General features: G+C 42.3%; 1 protein-coding gene and 1 long non-coding RNA gene across 4 annotated transcripts in view; one reads left to right on the plus strand and one right to left on the minus strand.

Moving 5' to 3' along the window:
* Ccs (Copper chaperone for superoxide dismutase) overlaps nt 1–17753 on the plus strand; it is an 18938-nt gene continuing 1185 nt past the window's right edge. Inside the window, exons 1-5 of one of the 3 annotated variants that reach the window (XM_075870991.1) lie at nt 1–220; nt 864–1068; nt 12064–12247; nt 14579–14633; nt 15787–15947. In XM_075870991.1, the coding sequence (XP_075727106.1) occupies nt 185–220; nt 864–1068; nt 12064–12247; nt 14579–14633; nt 15787–15947 (641 nt within the window). In that variant the 5' untranslated portion in view covers nt 1–184. Of the gene's footprint in view, nt 221–863; nt 1069–7457; nt 7509–9095; nt 9480–10121; nt 10327–12063; nt 12248–14578; nt 14634–15786; nt 15948–17753 lie in introns of those variants that run through there. The other 2 variants (XM_075870992.1, XM_037416213.2) reach the window with 2 other exon arrangements.
* The window catches only part of LOC142768800 (uncharacterized), a 26943-nt gene continuing 20885 nt past the window's right edge, over nt 11696–17753 (minus strand). Inside the window, exons 2-3 of the long non-coding RNA XR_012885471.1 lie at nt 15729–16511; nt 11696–12179 (exon numbers count right to left, since the gene is read on the minus strand). This is a non-coding gene — a long non-coding RNA (uncharacterized LOC142768800). The remainder of the gene's footprint in view (nt 12180–15728; nt 16512–17753) is intronic.

Genomic DNA, 17753 nt, shown 5'->3' on the forward strand with positions numbered 1-17753 from the left:
TCGCATCTGATGTCCTTAATAAACTCTGGGCAGGGCCGGCAGCTGTTAATGGCGGCAGTTATGCGGCGAAATTTCTCGATCGTACACCCGTTTTCGTAATTTCTTTAGCGATTTACCGTTAATATAAAAAACAGGCGAGTCGGAATAGCTTAACTAGACGTCAGTTTTCCAAGTAAGCGCTAGAATGGCCGCTGACAACGTTGTGGATGGCAAATCAAAGGTAATTTTTTGTGGTGCCGGAAACTGTTTCCCGTGCTGCCGCAATAGCATTGCGGTCTGGTTAGTCTTGTTTTGCGCTTATTTTCAAGTTCTATGATTGATATCTTAATGAAGGTACCCTCGCGTACGTCTTCAGATTAGCTTAATGGCGTATTGCTGCGCAGTAAAGGCAATTTACAGCTTGATTGGGAGACGGGTATCTATCGGAATTGTTTCGATTTTCGGTAGAGTTGTGAACAACAGCGCGCAAAAGTTAGAACGAAAAAAAAAAAAAACATCAAGAGCAACACACGCGGCAAACTTTTTTTTTTTCATTTCGTCCTAGTTCCTGTGCGCTCTTGTACGAAAAAAAAATGAGGCGTTAGGATTGCAAGCCCATAGAATTGTTTTGGCATGCCGTGAATATTTAGGCGGCCTCTTGGTAATGTTAGACGAAGAAAGTGCTTAACTGCGCTAACGACAGGAGGGGATAGAAGAGACGAGAACAAAGCGCTGAACTAAGAACGAAATTTTATTGCAATCCAACTGCAATATATAGGAAAACAGAATCTGCGCATAACCACGCAACATCAGCAAAATTGGACATGCATGTGCCGAACGGCCTACCTAGGTGTTATTTATACCTATGTTATTTCTAAATTCAGTTGGAATTCGACGTTAACATGACGTGCGGCGGGTGTGAGGCCAAAGTACGCGAGTCCCTGCAAAAGATCGACGTCCAGAACATGGTCATCGACGTGGACAAACAGAGCGTCGTGGTGGAGACCGAGATTCCATTCACCAAAGTCCAGGAAGCCATCCGAAGCACCGGAAAAGTGGCCGTGCTGAAAGGGTTCGGCCCTTCTGCAGGTACGGAGAATATTGCGTGAGGGTGTTTGGCTCACCATAAACCCTCGGATGCCTTATCATGGCTGCCTTTCAGCGTTATCGCTTTGTCATAACTGATGTGCGCGACTACCCGTGCGCCAGTTACTACTGCGACGTTGGAATGGTAATTTTGAGCAGAAGTATGCATGTTGGCCTGGAAAATAATAAATGTAGGGACTTCTGCAGTGTCGGCCTATAAATTCGACGTCAAAACGGAACAAATATTCACAGCTAGTAGAAAGTTAAGAAATGAAAGGCATAATCAGGACAAGATTGGAACGTAAGCCCTAGCTGACGTTTCAACAAACTGACTTGTCTTCGATGCTGCAACTTGTCTTCATCAAAGCTTCCAGCCCTATAGTCATCCGTCGCCATAGCAACAGACAAACTTTATTGCTGACAGGTCAACAGTTGCGATACATGTTGATGATACATCTGTGTTACGTCGACAATGTCAACGTGATCACGCTACCAGCCGTTGGAAACCACTAGTACAGTAGAATCAACAAGTGTTCTACCATGACTCCAATCTACGAAAGCCTCGTAGGCTCGAGCCGTTATTACCAGGACCACGACACGCACTCCTCCCACAGCTCGCGGTCGCACCGCTCTGCTCGGGGTTCCACAAACGGTTCATCCACTAATGGCCTGGAAGAGACGGACCTGTCTTACTCAGTTGAAGAGGAGTCCTACTCGTCGTCGGCTAATACCGGAAGCGGTTCGGACGACGTGGACTCTTCCGACCATAGGCGACCCAGGTCGTCCAGGTCGTCCAGGATGCGTCAGGTATGGTTCGAAGACTGCGCCCTCTTGGACGACGTCATCGCCCAGGCAGCCGAAAGGGAGCAGCCGTCTCCGCCGAAGGTCGAGAACTGCAACGACGGCGACCAACGGTCGTCGGCCAAGGAGTACCTGGCATTGGACGAGTTGTTGCGAAACCTGCAGTGCGCGGACGAAGTGCCCCCGCCCGAACCTCGTAGTTCGGTCAGGCGGAAACTGTGGTAGACTGGTGAGGGGTGTGGCGCTGGGATCATTTACTACTATTGTGCATATAAGGATGGCGTCTGCAGGGCTGGGTAGTGGGGTAGCTAGACAAGTGTTTTACGTCTATTGGTTTGGGCAGATGGAATCAACGTTCTCAGCAAATATATGCGTGCACACAGAAAAAGGAAGCAGGGTCCCCTTCCTAATCCTCTAAAAGGGTGGCACCCGTGCCTGTACCAAGTCGGACCTCGATAATGAATTTTGAGCACATGGCAGGGACGAGGGAAAGAACTGTCCCTTTCTCTGTCCCTTTCAGTAAACTGAATTTTCATTACGGACCTGTACCAACACTCCCAGTTATATGAACTAACAGTCGGACATGTGCGTTATTGTTTAAAGTGCAGTAGTGGACGCTGAAGAGCCCTGATACTCCGTTACCAAAACGGTTCTTGTAAGGAAACAAACTTCGGTCTCCGGCTTTCTTGGGGTAAACGTGTGCAGTAAACGGTCCCCATTTACCCCAGGGAAGTCATAGATCGAAGGCAGGGCATTGTGACAAGAGCGCACGTCAGCGTTTCCTTTTTTGTTTTTGCTTTTGCAACCATTACGAAGCTTATTTAGTTTCGGACTCTGCCACTGGGGTGAGGGGTGGTTGCGCTACGCGGAAGCTAAAGTGAACTAGATATTTCAATTGGTGAAGACCGGCTGCAAAACTTTATCCTTTAAAGTATTGTAATGGTCCTTTTAAGTATTGTTGAAAACCGATGGCAGAAAGGTGCCCTTAAAAGAATTCTGGTGGAGAACATTGCGGGTTATATGCTCGTAAATGAACCATAGATGTACAGTACCGTCGTGTCGTGTAACAAAGTTACTGGGTACGATTTTTTAACAACGTTTACTTCTAGCAGTTTGATGAGTGTAAGTATCTGCTGGCCGATTCATTCCCCTCCTCACTCACATCCGTTTGGGTGTGAGGGGGGGGAACCATCTAAAAATATGGTGGCGTGTACCTGTGAGTGCTTGTGTGATGTTAAAACTGTCATGTCCTCTTTGTAACGCCTCATAATGTCGCGTTTAAAACAGAAACTTTGCATTTAGTCATTTTCCAAAACAAAAAAATATTTAGTGTTGAGTTCATATGCTTGAGCGACATGTGTTTTTCAACTGCAGAAGCTGCAGAATGCTTTTGCATTGTTTTTGTTACTTTATGTTGTCTGTTTAAGTAGTTTGCGAAATATTTGCCGTTGTTGGAGCGTTGCTTCAATTATTTTTCATATCATATTTAGCAGTAATCCAATGACTAACCGATTTTGTGTTTCTGGAGAAGGTGACGATGCAATAGTTGCCAATATTTCCTACTTATACAAGTCTCTCACTCACTCCACCACAGGGACGTCAGTGTCTGTAGAGGATGTTTAAACACTAAATTTACCGTGCATATGAAATGCCAAGATGTCAATTTTTTAAAGTCTCGTATTGGTGAAGCAGGCATATCATCATTTATTCGGTACTTCAACTGATGCTGAAATACTGCACGCCTCGTATGCCTTTCTTAAAAAAAGGCTGCAACGAAAATTTCTGAGGGCGTTTTAAGAAAGCAGCTGGTCCTGTCCAATTTCCCCACGAACAATAGCATCGCTATAACCAAGATGTGACCGTTATATAGACTACATATTGAAATTCCAGTAATCAATTTCTCGATGTTTTAATCAATCAATTGCACTGATAAATAATGAACTTTTTGTCTACTGATGGTGTTCCGCAATGCTGTAGTGCACAATTTAGGGTAATTGTTTATTTTTTATAGCTATGTTTTTTTTTTTGATGACTACACGCAGGCTTGATCGTCCAATGCCCCTACGCCAAGAAGCTTCTCGTCATTAATTAACAGCAACCAAAGACTATATGGCATTAGATAATCATAAAAAAGCTCTAAATATGTGAAAGCTTTCCTTCTTTTTTCGGCGTATTTTACTGCTGCTTAGGCCTGACAAATTCTCAGGAATTTTTCATAAGTTTTGTTTTGTTTGTTAGTTTGTTAGCTTTAGCCTACGCATTTCATGTCAACTTTGGAGCTATATTTATTTATATTACAGTGGTGGCAAGCACAGGATTTTCGTGAGTGTATATTGTTGTTAATTAAGCAATTAAACAACGCTTCTTCAACATAACAAAAAGTATGAAAAGTATCAGCTTAAGCTGTAAAAAACCTGACAGTTTCGTGTCAGTCATTTCATAAGAACTTTTTTTTAAAGACATCTTATATGAAATATGCACATGGATGCGACGATTGTGCTCGGAGAAAATCGCTCGCCAGCAGATATGAGTGTCTTTGTAGTCAAGCAAACAGGTGTAAATTTGAGGGCTTCTTTTTTTTGTTATACACAATATTAGTTTTTAATAACTGTCAGTCAAGCATTGCATCGGTTAAATAACGCTGAACTGTATTATTTTTTTTTAGTGTTGTAAAGAAGCTCGACAATCTCGCATTCCTTTATACTTGTTTTTTCCACATGGTTCCTCCCTCTCATGCAAGCGTGGTTCTCGTATATGCAGTTCTTTTTTTTTTCTTCTTGGAACGAATTCGAATCCATGCTGTTGAAACAATTAATTTTTTGTTGTTTTCAACTTTTAGATTATTTTCAATTGTTACCTTTAGGAACACTATGCTATAACCTCGTGTAGTCATTTCATCGTACAATTATAGTTTTAATAAATTCCACAGTTCCACAGTGCATCTTCATATGGTTGCCATAGCTTTAAAGCACATTTATGTCAATACCTGTTATGCTGGTACACATGTATTTATGCCAGACATGAAAAAAAAAAACTGTTTTTCTTGCATTTAATCTGTGTTGCCTCTGTGATAACTCTGCATAATGCCTTAATGCAAGTGCACTTGCTGCAGCCACTACTCATAACACAAATCAAATAGGTAGAAGATATAATTCTTTCTACGTTTACGAAATTTCGATACAATACCGTTTTCGCAGTATTATGTGTGTTTGTGTGTGTTATTAGCACAAATTATGTAACATTTGGCACGCACAAGTTTTTTATATCATCAATAACTTTTTGTACGCACAGACAAAGCATTTGAGTCAACTTGAAGTGTGACAAAGTTTATTGTGCAAGAATGTTGTTGAATGTAGGCATAGAAATACCTTGTAGCTTGTGAATCGATGTATTTTATAACAGTGTATATATGTGTTTTGTAAATAAAATAGATTGATGAAATGAGAGGTTTGACAACTTTTATGCAATCTGCTGCCTTTGAACACACACAAGCGTTTTGTGTTTCGTTTGTGGTACGTGAAACGTTTTCCTGACACTTATTGATTTCTAATCAACGATGACATTATGAATTGCGGTGTTTTATGTTGAAAACTGAATCGATAAAAAGCACGAACACGCACACATTCCTCATTCTGAAATGAACTTCTCTGTATTACTCCTTCGTACAACTGATGATTAGGTGGTGTCTGAATTTGTCCACCATGGACGGCTGCAGTCGAATATAATAAACCAATCTCTAAAGCTATGCTTCGGTTGACTGGATGCGCCAGAAACAACCACAGAGTCAGAGGCGCGTCTCGGAAGCCATGTGATGGATAATATTTATGACAGATCCGGTTCTTGTTCAGTGGAAGGTAAAATTTAAATGCAAAATAACGCTTGCCTAGCGTTAATAATTAAAGACGATCAATTAACTGAAGCAGGAAAAATCAAGGTATCTTTTTTTTTTGGGGGGGGGGGGCAAACAATTAATCCGGGTAACTTGTATAAAAACCACAATTCAAATAGTAATGTAAACGTGCAGAAAGAAAAGTGAAAGAAAAGCTAACTTGCTGGGTGCAGGGACCGACACAGCGACAGGAACATCTGCGGGGCTCTCTGCGAATTCATATATAAAACAAGAAGATTACCTTGCCGAGTCAGCGATCAGCTCTCGAATTTTACTAGCCACACTACCACTTATTATTTAGCTGATACACTGCAATCATTCAACTTTCCGAAGAGTTTCATATAACGATCACACCTCAGATATTCAACAAATTTTATTATTTCTCTCCTCCCCCCCTTTTTTCTTTTTTTTTTACATTGCGCCAAAATAATTTCACAGTGAAAACACAGTAATCATATTCCCCTAGTCTAGAAAACCTAAAGGTATTGACTTGCATCAACCACCAGCTTCTTGGCCAATCCCCGTTAGTGGGTGAAAGCCACAAAAGAAAGGAACAAGCAAGCAAGCAAACAGCCGATTCCTTAGCTAAGTCGTCAATCAGCCAACCAATTCTACCACTCTGTCTATCACCCGCTTATGTGAGTGCTGCTCGATTCCACAGACGTACGCTTATGCAAGTTTTTAAAGGTTCAGCACTAACAAACTCTTCAGAATATCGCCATTTATTATATCCCTGGCGAAGAGACTTTTGCCGCACTCGAAAACAAGAATTAGCTATCACAAGGCTGCATTGCCGGGTACCAAATCTAAATTTCTATAAACACAGGTCTGCTCAGGCACCTTCGCCACTGTGTGCATTCTGTGATGAACTGGAAACAATAGGCCATTTCTTTTTGACCTGCAGGCGGTTTAACACATTACGAAAAACCCTATTAGAAATACCTTTATGTGGTATTGGTATGGACTTATCTTTGCCTGTCATTTTGTCTTTTGGAGCTTCCATTTCTGGTTTCTCTAATGCGGCAGTATGCGCGGCCTTCCGGGACTATATTGATGAAACTAATAGGTTGACTAATCAACCAGTTTCGTTATCCTAACAGGACCACATATATACGTATAAAATCATATTATTGCTCTATACTAAGAATAAATTCGTTTATTTAAATATTTGTATGCATTACATTAGGCACCACACTTTCCTAGGCTATCGGTAATCTTTCTGTTCAACCTCCATCATTACAAATCTGAACAGTAAATTTTGAAACCGCTCGATTCTTGGTCAATCCCCCACAGCGGGTATGCGCCAATAACAATAGGAGAACAACAAGCAAACCTGCGACAACGTCGGAGCGTCAGTCAGCGCCGCTCCCATGCCCCTGGATGGGGCGAAAGTTGCTGCGGTAGCTCAGTTGCTAGAACATCGGACGCGTTATTCGAAGGTCGCAGGTTCGGTGCCTGCCCACGTACGGCAACAATTGGGTATCTTTTCGTCCACTTTTTCATCTCTAGTAACATCCCCTATACTTTCCTTAGCATGGTGGTCTGTTAGATCTCATTGTGTCTAACGAAGAAAGCGAGTCCTTAAAAGTATACACTTCTTTCCTTCGGTCTTCTGGTGCACTGTTGGCTCACATATCTACTCATTTCTTTGCCGTGCTTTCAACTTCCGCAGCATAACATGCGCTTCTGAATTTCGTCACAGGGCCCGCGCACTAGGAGCTACATCCGCCTAGGTCTTCATGCCATGCAGCATGTGAGTACGAAAGCCGCGATCAATTTCCGACAGCCTAGTGGTAGTTGATCGCGATCTTCCCGAGTTTAATCTGCAAGTGCACTGCTTATTGGAAGCTTATCCTGGTCTTTTCTCTTTAATGATATAGAGGTTGTGTCATATAATCAGGTGTATACATGAGTTAATGCACTAAGCAGGCTATAAGTCGCAAATTTATCTTCACTAAGGAGCCTTAATTACGATTCGTGAAAACCACTCGCACATCGTAAATCGTCACAGTCTCGCATTTGGCGCCTAGTGTTCTTTCACTTGCGTCTTTCATTTATTTGGTTTCTTTTTTATGTAAACATACATATCAATCACGCTGTTAATGCATGACTTTAAGATGAGCAGTTTGCCGTACTTCATTTCTTGTATATGAGAAAGCATATGCGAGTTGTTTGCCGCAACCGAAACTGAAACTTGACAATAAAAGCATCAAAATACTACAGGTAACATATTTTAGGAAACTGTTCCTCTTTATATGACTCAGTGATTTTATACAAAGCACTTTGGCAGGGAATGTTAAAAGCAATCATTTCAGTTAATAATAAATATTTCATAATAAATATCCAAACACCAAATTTGGCGAGACAAATAGTTTATCAATTACATTAATTGCAAAACGCCTACACAGCAAACTCCAAACACTGAGCACCAAACTGATCAAGTAAAAAACCATCAACTGATTGTAGCGCCAGCTGTTGACTAAAGAAAAGGATACCATTGGTACGAACATTTTTTTGCTTTTTTAATGAACAAAGCCGCAAACTTGATGAATCGAGTGGTAGGTTTACGTTTGTAGCTTCTTTTCTTCAGGCAGAATAAAGTCACATAACCCTATCGACACATTGTAGACACACATAAATGTTCTCATTTTAGTTATAATTTACGAACGACTTGAAGGGTGCAGGTACGTGGTGTTTTTTATTGTTGCTTCTAGGTAGCGCGTCAATCTGCGAGCTTCTATGGTTGAGTAATGAATGTAGTTGTGAAACCCCCACATAACAAAAGTTAAAAACCTGAACATACAACTGATCAACCAAGCGACCATCAACTGATGGTAGCGCCAGCTATCGACAAAAAAAAAAAATACGTTTAGTAACATTTTTGTGGTACGTTTGTCATGAACAGGGCAAGCTTGATGAAGCGAGTGGTGCGTTTACGATAGTAGCTCTCTTTCTGCCGGCAGAATAAGACCGCATAACTAAGTCGACACATTTCAGACACACATAAAAGTTTTCATTTTAATTATAAATTACGCAACCACTTGAAGGCTGCAGCCAAGTAGTGTTTTCTATTTTGTCTCCTACTCGGCGTGTCAATCTGCAAGTTTTTATGGCATAATTATTTGGATAGTTGCGAAACTTTCATAAAGCAAAAGTTCAAAACTTGAACATCATACTGATCAACTGATTGACCATCAACTGATGCTAGCGCCAGCTTTCGACAATAAAAACAGCACAACTTGCATCTTGTATTTTTTGTGGTGTTTTTGTGTCGCAAGCAACAGGGTCACAAGCTTGATAAATCGAATAGTGCAATCACGTTGGCGGCTTTTCGCAACTTTGTCAACACACTAAACATTTTGATTTTAAATATTTACGCAACAACGACGAAGACTACCGCTACTACAGCTTTGCTCTGTTTATCGTTTTCGCTTGTAGGTGACGCGTAGGTCTGCGAGTTCAATCTTGTCTTGCAAATTTTAGGTTGCGTGTTTGGACGGAGCGTCTCATCTGATGTCCTTAATAAACTCTGGGCAGGGCCGGCAGCTGTTAATGGCGGCAGTTATGCGGAAAATTATCTCAATCGTACACCCGTTTTCGTAATTTCTTTAGCGATTTACCGTTAATATAAAAAACAGGCGAGTCGCAAATGCTTAATTAGACGTCAGTTTTTCAAGTAAGCGCTAGAATGGCTGCTGACAACGTTGTGGATGGCAAATCAAAGGTAATTTTTTCTGGCGCCGGAAACTGTTTCCCGTGCTGCCGCAATAGCATTGCGGTCTGGTTCGTCTTGTTTTGCGCTTATTTTCAAGTTCTATGATTGATAGCTTAATGAAGGTGCCCTCGCGTACGTCTTCAGATTAGCTTAATGGCGTATTGCTGCGCAGTTAAGCTAATTTACAGCTTCATTAGCAGATGGTTATCTGTCGGAATTGCTTCGATTTTCGGTAGAGTTGTGAACGACAGCGCGCAAAAGTTAGAACGAAAAAAAAACATTAAAAGCAACACACGCGGCAAACATTTTTTTTTTTCATTTCGTCCTACTTCCTGTGCGCTCTTGTACAAAAAAAAAAAAAAGAGGCGTTGGGATTGCAAGCTCATAGAATTGTTTTGGCATGCTGTGAATATTTAGGCGGCCTCTTGGTAATGTTAGACGAAGAAAGTGCTTAACTGCGCTAACGACAGGAGGGGATAGAAGAGACGAGAACAAAGCGCTGAACTAAGAACGAAATTTGATTGCAACCCAACTGCAATATATAGGAAAACAGAAGCTGCGCATAACCACGCAACATCAGCAAAATTGGACATGTATGTGCCGAACGGCCTACCTAGGTGTTATTTATACCTATGTTATTTCTAAACTCAGCTGGAATTCGACGTCAACATGACGTGCGGTGGGTGTGAGGCCAAAGTACGCGAGTCCCTGCAAAAGATCGGCGTCCAGAACATGGTCATCGACGTGGACAAACAGAGCGTCGTGGTGGAGACCGAGATTCCATTCACCAAGGTCCAGGAAGCCATTCGAAGCACCGGAAAAGTGGCCGTGCTGAAAGGGTACGGCCCTTCTGCAGGTACGGAGAATATTGCGTGAGGGTGTTTGGCTCACCATAAACCCTCAGATATCTTAGCACGGCTGCCTTTCGGCGTTATCGCTTTGTCATAACTGATGTGCGCGACTACCCGTGCGCCAGTTACTACTGCGACGTTGGAATGGTAATATTGAGCAGAAGTACGCATATTGGCCTGGAAAATAATAAATGTAGGAACTTCTGCAGTGTCGGGCTATAAATTCGACTTCAAAACGGAACAAATATTCACAGCTAGTAGAACGTAAAGAAATGAAAGGCATAGTCAGAAAAAGATTGCAACGTCGGCCGACGTTTCAACAAAACAGACTTGTCTTCGATGCGGCAACTTGTCTTAATGAAGGCTTCAAGCCCTCTAGTCATCGGTCGCTATAGCAACAGACAAACTTTATTGCTGACAGGTCAACAGTTTGGAGTGCATCAGCAGTGAAAGTGGCTAGTTGGGCTTGTTGATAATACATAGTTATGGCACACTACGCAAAAAAATACACAAAGGCGGAAGAAACACAAACAATGACGACAAGCGTTGAACTATATATGAGCGTTAAATGTTCAGCGCCCGTCGGTTGAGTTCTTTCCGTCCGTTGTGAATTTTCGTGTTGTAGTGTGACATCGGTAGCTAGTCTGCTTGGGTAATATTCAAGAGAAATTTTAGCCTTAGGAAGGGGTGACAAGCCTAAACAGCATCATAAACATAGTGCTACTAATAATCGACATTTAATGACCTTAGTACATAAGTGCTACACAGTTGCGTGATGCCAGCATAAAGGGCCCTTGTGAAGCCTATGCTCTGTTCATAGTAGATTGTTTGACTATTTCATGTGGTAGTTTATTGAAGCTTATCAAGATCAGCTCTTCTTGTGTGTGATAAAGGCCTTCACTGTAAATGTTTCTTTCTCATAGAAGTTGCTCATGGCTGATATTTGCCAAAAGTGTACGTGCAGCTGATATTACGTACATGAAACATGGAAGAAGCCAAGCACCACCATGCTGGAGCCTTTGGTTTTTTGTTTCTTTCTCCGATGCTTTGTGTGTACCTTATCAATATTTGTCTAGTTGCCCTTTCTGTTCTGCTAGCAGACATTGTCCTTATAATCATGCGGATGTGCTTCTTAGATGCAGACAGAGATTAAACATGGTGCAAGTTCATCCCTATCATTATCGTTTAGAACTTATTACCCAAACTATTTGTGCTGATAGTGTCCTGTGTCTGCAGATGTCTTAGCCTTCTCACAGCCAAAAACGTTCTCCTATATCTCTGGTCCGAGCCATGTGTCCTCGTCTGTCTCTTTCTGTGTGTCGTGTTTTGTTGCGCTCTCACTATGTTTTCAATGTCAAAGCTCCAACTCGCCCAAACAGTCAACTCTTTTGAGCCATGTGGCTCATTTTATTTTGCCAAAGCTCTCCACACGTGTCTCGCGTTGCGCTCATGTTTGCCCTTTGCTCTTGTGACCGCTTAATGGAGGATGTGGCTTTTTGCATTCAGCTCCTCAGCCGGCTTGTGTGTAGCTGCAGTGCTGCTGTCGCTCACGCTGCATGCAGTGCGGTACACAGATGGGAGGAGAACGGCTTTCCTTTCCCCGCCTCCCTGTGGCTGGGGGAAAAATGTTCTGCTTGCACACTTTCACTCACACACGGATAGTTCACCTTATCTACAGACACCTTTGCTGCTAAAAGAAAAAAAGAGCAGTGGGAAACACTCAAGCCGTCTCCTTTGCTCAGCACAAGGTGTCGCTGCTGCTGTGTCCGAGATCTTTGGGCAGTCTGGCATCATGGGAGTCGTGCGCTTCACCCAAGGCACTGACGGGGCATGCATCGTTGATGGAGTGATAGACGGCCTGAAACAAGGGCAGACGCACCGGCTACGCATTCACGAACTGGGTGACCTCTCCAATGGCTGCCAAAGGTATGCAGTACTTCACTTTGCAGGAAATAATTATTTTATATAACGCACAGTGAGGCTTAGTGATCATTCTGACACACACGGACTATCCAAGGAGACCATGCCTGATCAAATATAATCATTAATTTCAATGGTATGTATTTAAATTCTTTAAAATAGTTTTCTTGGCCATCTGTACACCTTCACAATCCTATTATGATGCTGCGAAAGCTCCTTAACATTCAAGTGTCAGGCCTTCTAGCAGACACTCTACAGTCCATTGGATGGCAGAAACACCGCTGAAACGATGACCTTTCTGGTTTCTCTTCAGCCTTGAGAACTGGAAGAACAATAGAATCGAAGTCCACTAAGCTCACATCAGGGCTGCATCAGTCACGAATACATGTTTTGTGGTCTCTGGTTCCCGAAGTAGGTGAGGGTATTGCTGAAGGAGAAGGCCCTCAGTTTTGAGTGCTTCTCATCTGCTGCAGCAGGGATCTCTTGGAATCAGAAGTAGATCTCGGGGACATCGCTATGCCCAAGTTGTCAATAGACATTCACCAGTTCAACAGAACTTTAAAAAGGTGATCAACGACTTTTCTAACGTTTGAATGACGACACTATTGGACCTTATTGCTTAATGAGTTGATCGCTACAAAAATTTTTTTTTAATTCGTTATGAATGAGGAGTTGCAGTGTTTTTTGTGTGCTTTCATAAGTACATTCTCTCTGCTCTCGTCCTGATAAGTGCACTGGAGGCTACGCAGGCAGGATTGGCACAGGGGGAAAGAAGTTGCATCAGGGCACACCATTACCTTAACCGTGTGTTATGAAATGCGATTTCTCACTGTCGTCGTGGTAGTGTGCAGAACTGTTTGTTGTGCCGGCACATCGCAGCACCCAATGACAAGAAACACACGTGGTCCAAAGACTGCTCGTTATTTATGCCCGCTATGGCGTAATAGGATGTGATCTGCTGTTCAACGTCAAACAGCAGTTCCTGGCAGCTCTGAAGAAAGTGGGCACAGGCCTCCGTATGAAAAGAAAGCATCTGAGAAAATGGTAACTTCGCGCTCCTCTTGTAAACTCCACCTTGCTGTGCATGACTGCAAGACTTGGCTGAGATGTTCATAGCAGTGTGAGCTATCTGCAGGACGTGTGTTCTCCCGAAGCCCGACACGTCGTTCATGACCCCTTTAGCAGCAACGGAAAATAATGCGTGTACACCGGCACTTCTTTTAGTACATGAAATTTCCGTGCTTCATAAAGCGAGGGTCCCGCACAGGTGTGAATCATGTGCTTTCTGTGTGTCTTGATAGCCAAGTAAATGGGTCACTCTTGCAGTGCCAATCACCTTCACCACCCAAGCAATGTGTCCCCCCTCCTCCCTCATTGTGTCTGCTAATCTGGCTATCTTGAGCCATTGTGTTTGCGTTATCCAGTGCTGTTGCATCAGTTAGGGCTTCTAATTGCGTAAGCTCCCGTGCTGTTGTGTCAACATTCACCGATGCTTTCACGAGCTCTCAGTAATGTAATCGCGTATGCAGGATGATTTATCAACTCTCACTTTTTTTCGGCCTTTGAATGCCTTTGTTGCTCTTGTGTGTACAAAGGCAAATTATAGCTTTGTCGTTTCTTTTGCTCATATTTTTGGCAAAGAATAATTGGCATGAATGCAAATGCTTATTTTTATGTTCTCTAGCAAAATTCACTTGCATTCGGCACTCTTCTAGGCTGTAGAGAAGAGGTAGTTCTGGGATTGAATAGGTGAGGTCGTGAGATTTGATGTGACAAATTTTAGTCATAGTAGTTCATTGCATTTATGTTAGCTGTCTGCATCGGGGAGTTTCGCAAATGTTTCTACTGTCACATTAATGTGCCCTTTACTGCGGAATACTCACATTATTTAATGTATCAGTTTGTCATTTACTGGCACATCTGGTATGTTTAGCCTCATAGTTTCTTGAAAGTTAATCGTTGTTAATAGATGTGATACAGTAGCATTCACACCTGTGACCAGTATAAGTGAAGATTGTGCATACAGATGAATATATGTCTGTCTAACATAAATTTGCTTTTATATGTTTTCATATTCATTTAATCTCTGTTGAATATACATTCTGAATTAATCAGGAAATATTTGCAGCAATTTTTGCTATGTAGTCTTTTCATTTGTATGGTTATTGTCTTGCACAGACTTGGTCAAAATTGTTGAGCATTTATCTGACTGTACAGATGTAGTTCTGTAATAGGTTGGGGTGCTCACTTGTGTATGTTTATATCTATGGTCTGAACGAAACAGATGCGTAAAGACTATGGTATCATTCAGTTTTTACTGACTTTGCTTGTTTTCAGTACCGGTGACGTTTACGACCCACGTCCCATTTCATCAGATGGCAAAAGGCCGAGGGTAAGGCGAAATTACTGTACTTTTGTTATTAAACTTATTATGGCAGCAATTACACGGCATTTGTCCTCTGTATAAACCTTATGTCAAGTATCTGCGGAGAAGTATATCGAGCCTACGTTGCTTGACCTTGAAGTTTGTTAACCCAACGCTGCATCATGCTAAGGGGCAGTACTATTTGCAAGATTGTATAACATTTATTGTATTTCAGTGTCTAGCAGCAATGCTGACCTTAAACAGAAAAGGAGCTCCGAGTCTTGATAGTTTGTGTTACTTCTGTGGTTAACTGTGTGCATGTCAGTGTTTGTTGAAATATCTTTTGGTTGCAAAGTAGCTAGTATTCAGCTTTGTCATGTTTTTCACTGTTCTTACCAGACGTGCATTGACCTCATTACACAAACATTGAGCAGGCATTGAACTGAATACAAATGTGTGTTATCCAGGAAATTCAGAGGCTGGGAAGGTGAGAGAAGTTGCTCTGGAGAGTGAAGGAGGAATCGATAGAATGTGCGGTATTTGCCAGAAGCCTGTGAACTGAGAGATTAGGGCAGAAGTTTGTTATTTCTGCAGCCTGCTTGTAATGTTTGAAGCTTATACTGATATAACTAAAAATAATATAAAATGTTCTGCAGTTTTGCTGACTGGGGTCACAAACAACAGTCAAACATAATATTGGTTCATTTAGGTTCACTGCTATGTCTACCTACGTTTTTTCTCAAGGTAAAGCAGGAGAGGCACAGTGTGAAAATATGAAGTATAGCAAACGAAGGGACCAGAAAATTATGTTCTGTTTACTGGGAAATTACCAGGGGCGCAGAATGCAAGAACGAAACCAGTCTTGTCAAATGCACTTGTTCTATTTAAGTATCAGTTCCGTTTAACAGATTTATATTTACCGAGAGTCTGCTACTATAAGTATTATGCCATGCACTAAATGAAACATGAGTATCAAGGAAATATGCCGCAGTAGTACTTGTGCAGAAATGTGACAAGGTGGGACGTCAGTGTCAAGAGCTTACAGTAAATAAATACAAAGTAGTGGGTGAAATTCGCGAAAGCAAAAGTACAAGAGGAAAAGATCTCCAAAGCAATACTCACATGCAACTGTGGCTAGGCATCTCGTTGACAAATGCTTCAGTTCGCTTCTCTCTTTCAGAGATATGGCAGTCTCGGTGAAATAGATGTTGACAACAACGGCCGGAGTGTCTTTCGAAGAACCAATGACATCGTGAAGGTGTGGGACATCATTGGCAGGTCCTTGGTTGTCTGTTCGGAGTCCTCAAATGAGTCCCACACTGGAGACAAAGACTGCTCTAGGTACGTTTCGAAAGACTTGCGTAAACTGAATGATTGAGTGAACGAATGAACCAGGCAACTGATCAGTCATTGAACGTGAAAGTCAGGAGTAGCCCGAGTTGTCTGGATCACAAAATGGGGCGGTGGAGTGCGGATAAGTGGCTTAGATATCTTCTGCCACTTTCACATTTGCTGAGCTAAGATATAAAAGTAGACAAGATGAGGTTGGACAGTAGCTTGTTGAACGCTCGAGACTTCACAGGCTGTCGCATGGCTTCCTTGTGGTCTATCACAGTGGGTGTTAAGTGTCCACAGGTTTTTTTTTTTTTGTCTTTATTGCTCTTGTAAAAGTCTGGGCTGCAGAGCATTTAGGAAGGATAGAATTGAGTAGAGAGCATTGTGCAAAGTGGTGGAAGGCAACTGAATTGAGATCCTCTTGCTTGAGGGCGAACAGCTTATTACACCAGGCCCACTGGCACTTAGCAGGCTGAAATCTTCTGAAGTGTGCGTCATTTAAAAGCCTCCAGGAATCGATGATTTTGATTGAACATGCCGAGTCTCAACGGGCACGCTTTAGGGCCAATCCTGTTAGGAAAGAAAGCAAAGAGAGTTCATAAATGGAGTGTTGACCCATTAAGGCTCTTATGCTGCTCCGTGCTTCTGAAAGACAGTAGTGACATCTGGGAGCTTTGAGTGTCCTTGAGCAATTGAAAACCAGTATTACAGATGGAATAGAAAACAAAGGAATCTGACATTGTTTTGTGTTTCCTTTGTAGTATTTGTTTTCCTGTGGCATTAAAGAACTAGCTCACTGTTGGAATGAAATTTTTGCTTGTACTAGAGAACGACTGCTAGATTTTCGAGGCCATTGCTTGTTGTCTTTACCTGCCTTGCAAGGCACCCATACTTTCTTGCTATTACAAATAACCACAAAGCTTTTCATTGCACTCCACACGTGTTCACCTTACACCCATACTTTTGTCGTGCTATAAAGAGATTTGTGTTTCTGGTTTCCTGGAATATGTACAGCCGCGGCGACGTCTGTGTAGAGCACGCGAACAGCCGGTTTTTGCTTTGCGGGGTGAAACTTTGGGGCAGTATCAGGCTCTTATGTGGTTAGCCTGACAACTATGCCATGCATGCTCCTGGTGCACTCCTTTAGAGCCCAAAACTGCCTCAGGGTTTCGGCCCACAGAGTGAAAACTGGCTGCTCGAGCGCTCTACACAGACGTGGCCGCGGCTGTACACCATGTGACACATCGTTGTAGTAGACATAGTTTTTGTGACAAATGTCGATTTTCGTCTGGTGAAAGACGTGGTACTTCAAATTTATTGCATCCCTTCATATAGTCTCAAGAATTATGACTGGCTGTCGCTACTATTTGGAGGCTATGTCTCGTGCCAAGGGGAAATTCAGTTTTTTGTTTTGAAGCCTTGCATCCTGTAATTTTTTACAGGATGTGTGTTTACGTTATTTTGCTTTCTCATGACCTTATTATATCTCATTTTGTCTAAACTCTTTTATGCAGCATCTATTATGGCCCAGTACGAAAGGTGGTGGTATTGGTAATGGTCTGACTAGGCATTGTCAGTGTGGTAAGCAGGTTCCTGCTTTGAGGTGACAAATTTAACTACCTAGCACCTCCACCACATTGAAAGGGGGTTTATTAACAACGTCTGGTAGCAGGCTGACAGGCGGTACAGCGAGAAACAGTCAAACAAGCTTGGCACTCACAGTGCTAGTGCCTGTTGCTAAGTAAGATCAGAACTCGCGCTTAGCACGAAGCCAGCCTTTGTCTTTCTCCTTCACGACTACAAATGGAACCA

Source organism: Rhipicephalus microplus, chromosome 8 (genome assembly GCF_043290135.1).
Source record: "Rhipicephalus microplus isolate Deutch F79 chromosome 8, USDA_Rmic, whole genome shotgun sequence".
Taxonomy (NCBI): Eukaryota; Metazoa; Arthropoda; class Arachnida; order Ixodida; family Ixodidae; genus Rhipicephalus; species Rhipicephalus microplus.